Below are 6,670 nucleotides of genomic sequence, written 5' to 3'. Positions count from 1 at the left end.
CTAAGAAGAATATTAGTTGTGCAGAGGTAAATGTCCCAGGAAGACCCAGAACAAGATTCCTAGATAACATCGATGAAGACATAAGAAATATGGAAATACGTGCTTGGCGGAGGAAGGCGATGGATAGGGACGACTGGAGAAAAATTATTGGGGAAGCTAGGACCCACACAGGGTTGTAAAGCCAAAATGATGATGATGAGGTAAATGTCAATCATAGATTTTTGCATGCTATGTCTAGGAAGACATGTAGGTTCTCCATGATTTAATATTAGAAGATGTAGGTCTTCCATACTGCTAACAATTTGATGACCAACTGCATCATTTTGTAATGAACTCCATAGTGAGTTATGAGCATTTATATCTCTCCCATTTGTAAAAGGTGATTTGCTTTGTGGGAAGATATTTATCCAATCATTTTTAAAGAAAGGCATTTTAAATGGTCTATTATATTTGGGCCATTATTATGGGCCAACATACCAATTAGTCACAAAAGAAAAGTATTTGACCAATGCGTATTACCGGCCATGACCTATGGGATGGAAACTATGACTCTAACCAAGGCTACGGCTTCGAAATTTAGAGTGTCACAGAGACGAATGAAATAGTCTATGCTGGGAGTGACGTTGCGGGACCGAATAAGAAACGAAGATCTGCGAAGAAGGACGAGTATTGCTGATGTTGTGAAACGCATAGCAGAACTAAAATGGAACTGCGCAGGCCAGGTAGCGAGAATACACGACTCACGATGGACAAGCAAAATTAAAAATTGGAGACCAAGAGCAGACAAACGTAGTACAGGAAGACCACTTGGGCTGACGACATCAGGCGTATCACCAAAAATTGGCTACAAAGAGCATAAAATTGTATAGAATGGAGGAGTTTAAGGGAGGCTTTATGGCTGGATAATGATAATGATTATATAGATAGAAAACTTAATTCTGTTGTATTAAATTTAGCGATAGCACCGCTACTAAAATTTCTTCATTAAAATTGTTTTTAATATTTATTTGACTAAATGGTTGTTTCATTTATATTTGGTACACCTGCGTACCCGTCATACTTATCTTGGCGACGTACATTATAACCTTTAAAAGTATTATTTTGATTTGATTTGAACCAAGTTTCACTTAATATTGCAATATTAATATTTTCAGTTGTTAAAAAATGAACTTAACTGTTTTTACAAAATCGTTTTATACTAAGGTAGATACTAATTTGACTTATTGTTTTTGTATCATCTACAGTTTAAATATTTGTGATTAAATTAAAAATATAATTGGAAATGAGTATTTCCAGAACTTTTCGGTCTGGTTTGTTTTGACAATTTGGGATATTTAAATTAGCAGCAAGGGCTTTAGAGGGCCCAAAATTAAAAAGAAACATGAGTGCATTGTTTGGGGATTGTGGGGTAGAAGGGATTAATTTTAGTTTTTTTGCTATGCTATAGTGACTTAAGGAGGGTAACCAAAACATATTATCAAATAGTACATCTGTACTATTTGATAATATGTTTTGGTTTTTATGCTTGGTTATTTGTATAGTAGCAGAAGGGGTTGATTTTTTGCAAATGTTGGGAATAGAGAAATACTATTTTCAATATTTGTTTTTGTGGAGTATCTATACTGAGTGAATAATCCCGAGAAAGGTGATTTAAAAGCCGATTGAAAGGTGATCGCAGTAAGTTTTTGCTTCGATAAAGAAAGTTTTTACTTTTTAAAGACCGTTTTTGAAAGTTTGGAATATTTTTCCTTTCTTATATAGGCTCATAAGATTCTCAAGAGCGAGAGAGACAGATGAGAAGAAATAAATAAAAATATAGTTAACATTTTAATAAAAGAAATGCATAAAAATGTTAAACTTAAATAAATGTTAATTGTTTAGATCTTGGTTAAATAATTTATCGCTTATAGGAAATATCACTACTAGTGTTGTATCGTCCAGTTAAGGCTCTTTCGGGTAGCATCGGGGATTTGAGGGACCGTTCCAAAGTCAAAGGCAATACTATAGGTTGTCGATATTTAACATAATATTCTGGATGTTTCATGTATGCGCTAGTGGGATCTGATGGACATTGATACAAATAGTCCGCCTTTTTGAAATAATTTAAAGGATGTAGACTACCTAAAATTATCAAAAAATAATAGTAAGTTTAATAAAAGGTATATTTTATTTAATTTAGCATTCAACCTTATATTTATTTTATTTAATAAATATTCGTTAATTCGTTTATTTATAAGTAAGGAGGCAACATTAAAAGAGGCTAGTCATTAGATAGCTACTGTAATGCTTGTAAGTTACAATGCCTAAATAATTTTTTTTAGTCACTGACTGAATAAAAGTTTATTTAAAGTAAAATAAAAAGTATTTCAAAAACTTTAATTTTAATAAATTATTTTTATTGTATGTTCAATAACAAACCATAAAATTGACTAATGTAACAAGAAATAAAAACTTACAATTTTTTTATTTCTGGGTAAAATATTTTTAAAATTAAAATCATAAAATAGTTCTAAAATATTGATACTAACATCAAGTAGTTACTCCTCGAGCTCAAATTACCGCTCTCATCCTTTTTCGCATCTTCTTTTTCTTGATGTGCCTATCCGTTACGAATGTTGGCGATAATCATGGCAATCTTTATCTTATCTGCAGCAGCGCGGAAAAGCTGCACAGATGTTGTATTGAACCAGGTTCTGAGGTTCTTTAACCAAGATTCTTCTTCATGGACCTCGTTTTTCAAATATTTTTCATTGCGGGGTGGCTTGAAGGAAAGCATATCTGGATTCATTTCGCATAATATGTCCGAAGAACTGTAACTTTCGAGATTTGATGGTGATCAGTACCTCTCGGTTCTTATTGATTCTTCTGAGGACCTCCTCATTTGTGACGAGGTCAGTCCACGGGATCTTAAGCATTCTCCAATATAGCTGCATCTCAAATGCTTCCAGTTTTCTGAACATATCTTCGTTCAAGGTCCACGATTCAACACCATAAAAAAGGACAGAGAAGACGTAGCATCGCAGCATTCTTACTTTTGTATCAAGAGAGAGGTTGTCCGCAAATACTATGGTGTCATCTGCATATCTGATGTTGTTTAGCCGGTAACCATTTAGTAGAATACCTTTTTCAGTTTCGAGCAAAGCTTTGATAAATATTCTTTCAGAGTACAGATTCAAGATTAGAGGAGACAAAATACAGCCTTTCCTCACTCCACGCATGATTTTCACATAGTCAGTGTGTTCACCTTTAACTCTGAGATTTGCTGTCTGATTCCAGTAAAGATTTCTAATTATTTTCAGATCTTGGTTGTTAAGCATAGACTTGTTTTTAGCATATACTGGATCAAATTAGAAATCTCGTTCTGTTGTATTTGTTCCCACTCGTTTATTAACGCCTGTTCGAACGCTACCACAGTTTTAAATTCGCCCCAATTTTGTCTAACTACCCTTCCCAAGTTGTTCCACAAATGGTCTATTGGGTTAAGGTCTGGACTTCTGGGTGGCCAGGCTAAAAACTCAATACCAAAATCTGTAAAGTATTGCATTGCTATCCTGGCTATGTGCGACCAAGCATTATTCTGTATTAGGAGAAAATTTTCAACTACAAAATGCACTTATAATATAAGATAACACATGTTCTTCAAGACCTATCATATCTCCTCCGAAAAACTGTACTTTAGAAGTTAAGCAAAATTGGGCATAGCGTTCTCCAGGCCTTCTCCACACTCGTTGGCGGCCCTCAGGTAAGTATCTCGTAAAACGAGATTCACCTGTAAACAGAACAGTTCTTCAATCTTCCATATCCCCATCTACCTGACAGAATTCCAAGCGTTGTCTTCTATGAGCTACGTCTAATAAAGGGTCTATAGCAGGTACATAAGATGATAAATTTTGTGCGCTTAATCTTTTACGTATGGTGAGAGGTGAAACTACTAGGTGAACATCTACCAGTCTCATAGTTAAAGCTGTAGCAGAAACTGTCCGCTCTCGAAGCACTAGAAATCTTAGAAACTGATGTTCCACTGCGTTTTTTTGACCTTAATCTTTCCTGTACATATCTTCTGGAGTAAGAGCAAGCTTTTCAAAAAGTTTGTAAAACTTTGTATATTGTGTTTCGCGGAACGCCAAACATATCTTCAATATATCTAATGAAACGCCTATCATTATGAAGTTATGTTATATTTTATGTTAAACATACACCAAAAAGGTGTATTAAAAATTAATTTAACAAACAATATTTTAACTCCCTGTGGACAGACCTTTTTTTGTTTATATTAAATGGTGAATAATTTGTTTTTAGGGCATATTAGGGTAAAAAGTAGAAAAAATAAAGGTTTTCTATATTTTTCGTTTTTGTAATTATTAAAAAAACGGTGGTACCATGTGAAACCACTAAGCCACAACAAAAAAATATCTTTAGCGTTTAATGAAATGAAACAATTTTTGTTTTCAAATAGGCATAAAACAACATATAGTACAGTACCATCTTGTACGATGTGAAGTTGCTTTGGTACTGCAGTATGTATAACGTAATTTGGCTCCATGCTGAGGCATATGGGGGGCTGCTTTTGTTATTTCTTATTTCCAGAAGAACTTTCTTTTAAACCTGTTATTGGTGCTTAATTTGTCCATGGTTATTCTTCCAAATTTAGGAATTGGGAGGTCTACCCCAATCAAACTGGTGGCCACAGCAAGTTTAAATTATTTCAAAGCCATTCCCGTACTAGTTGCTGAATGTTTGAAAATTATATATGAGTGTGGTAATGTAAGGCCAACAAAATGGAAAAAAATTCTATATCACCACTTTTTATATTTTCTATCGAATTCATAGCAAGATACTAACATATCAGGCTTATCTACAAAGCCCATATATTTGTGCAATTAATTTCCACTGATATCCCAACCTTTTGTTTCCTCTTCACAGTGACATTTTCTTCAGTTTTGTGAAAATTTATTAAAAAACAATGGGTTTCTTATTAATCCATTACAATGCTAGCACGTCATCTTCACAGATTCTTTAGTTTAAGTTACCACTTTTTATTTTTTTATTTGTTTTAAGTTCATTTGGAAAACATTTACTATCTTTTCGTGCTGCTTTACATGCGCAGACCTTGTCTGAATTTTAAAACATATCCATGTAAACAATGGATTTTGTACTCAAACTGAAGAACAACTATTTAAATTGCGTTAACTAATACTGTATACGTGTTTTGTTATTCTGGACTAAGCAACTTTTTTTTCTATACGTTGTGGCATTAGATTGATTTGCTGTAAAAATGACCCACCTTCAGTAACAAAGAGAGATCCTAAACCAAAAGACCTACAGAGCCTGTAATGCAATAATTATCACTAATAAAGCTTATTAGAATACCAAACTAGTTTTATAATGATAGTATATCTACCTGACGTATCTTTGTATTGATCTCGGTGCAACTGGCACATTAGATAATAATCATCGACTTCTTTTGATCTCTGCCTGTCAATTACGCTAAATTCTGATTTTTGGAAATAATTGTATTTCAATGTACTTTTATAGACTGAAACATCGGGTGTTGGAGTGTATACGCTCGAGACATTGCCCCATTCGTAATGAACATTGGGGACGCGAGACAAAACTTCATTTCTGTATTCATTAAAGTGATCTATTCGGTAATTCGGGTTATATTTTACCTTGTTAGGTACTGGGGCACCCGTATATTCCGTTTTGAGTGTTACAGGTGTTAATCCGACATCCATATGTGCACGTACTAAAATTACAATTTAATTATATACACATTTTATATTGCTTTTGGGGCACAATAAATTTTACAACGGCATTGAACCTATTTTAAACTGAAATTTTGACTTAATGTGACATGTTTGTTTTCCTGACATTAAACTATTCTAAGCTTAATTTCAAATATTACCTAGAGATTTTATAGGTAGAGTTGAAATTCCAAAAATTCTTTTTAAATTCAAAAAATTATAATTGTGAAAATTAAGATTTAAACAGAATATTATTTATAGAGGTATGAGAATAAAATATTAATTTTTATCAAAGTTGATGAATTAAGTCTTATCAGAACAGATAACGAGTAAGAAAGTTAACTTTTAATTATTCGTTTTTCAGTTTTAGCAAAAGTTAAAACGCGTTTTGTGAATGTGTTGTATTTTAACAATAAACATGGGTAAGGTGACTAACAGCGCTACAGGCCTTGTAGGCCCCTAGCATCTAAAAATTAGTTATTTCCCTCCATTTTTTTCGGTCCCTTGCTTTTTTGGGTCTGATTACTGTCTCGTAGACTCAAAGTTTAGCTGTTCTTGACACATTTTTTGCTTTCAGTAATGAATTTAGTGACCCTATTGCTCTGCTTCTCTTCATTCATCTTCTGTGTATCCCTTTTTTTTTGTTTTTCCGTGTTCGTTATGGTTACTACTAAGTAGGCAAATTCTGACACTTTTTCAAAAGTATAGACAGTCTCTGCTCCTTTCATTTTGATATATTTGTTATGACTCCTCTTATTTCCATATATTGCGTTTTTGTTTGGTTTATTATTAATCCGTATCTTTTCGCCTCTTCTTCAAATTTCTGGAAAACTTTTTCTAAATGTTTTTTTTTGTTCTCGCTAGTATAACCACATCATCCACGTACGCTATGCACTGTTCCCCGCTATTAAAAATAGTCCTGTTTG

The 6,670-nt window shown here is 33.4% G+C and overlaps 1 protein-coding gene across 1 annotated transcript; it reads right to left on the bottom strand.

Annotated features, from left to right (window-relative positions):
- Window positions 1-1,809: 1,809 nt before the first annotated feature.
- Window positions 1,810-5,875, bottom strand: LOC140442753 (uncharacterized). The gene is made up of 2 exons (XM_072533727.1): window positions 5,402-5,875; window positions 1,810-2,121 (listed from the first exon to the last, which is right to left on the bottom strand). The coding sequence occupies exons 1-2, from the start codon at window positions 5,733-5,735 to the stop codon at window positions 1,898-1,900; spliced, it is 558 nt and encodes a 185-aa protein (XP_072389828.1). The 5' UTR covers window positions 5,736-5,875; the 3' UTR covers window positions 1,810-1,897.
- Between the last annotated feature and the right edge of the window lie 795 nt (window positions 5,876-6,670).

The sequence above is a fragment of the Diabrotica undecimpunctata genome, chromosome 6 (assembly GCF_040954645.1).
Source record: "Diabrotica undecimpunctata isolate CICGRU chromosome 6, icDiaUnde3, whole genome shotgun sequence".
In the NCBI taxonomy this organism is placed as follows: Eukaryota; Metazoa; Arthropoda; class Insecta; order Coleoptera; family Chrysomelidae; genus Diabrotica; species Diabrotica undecimpunctata.
This window is presented reverse-complemented; position numbering and strand designations above follow the sequence as displayed.

Excerpts from the sequence above, each read along its gene's own strand:
- LOC140442753 (XM_072533727.1), bottom strand. The coding sequence starts at position 5,735 with ATGGATGTCGGATTAACACCTGTAACACTCAAAACGGAATATACGGGT. Across the intron at positions 2,122-5,401 it reads TCAATACAAAGATACGTCAG|GTAGTCTACATCCTTTAAAT; the intron begins GTAGATATACTA and ends TGATAATTTTAG.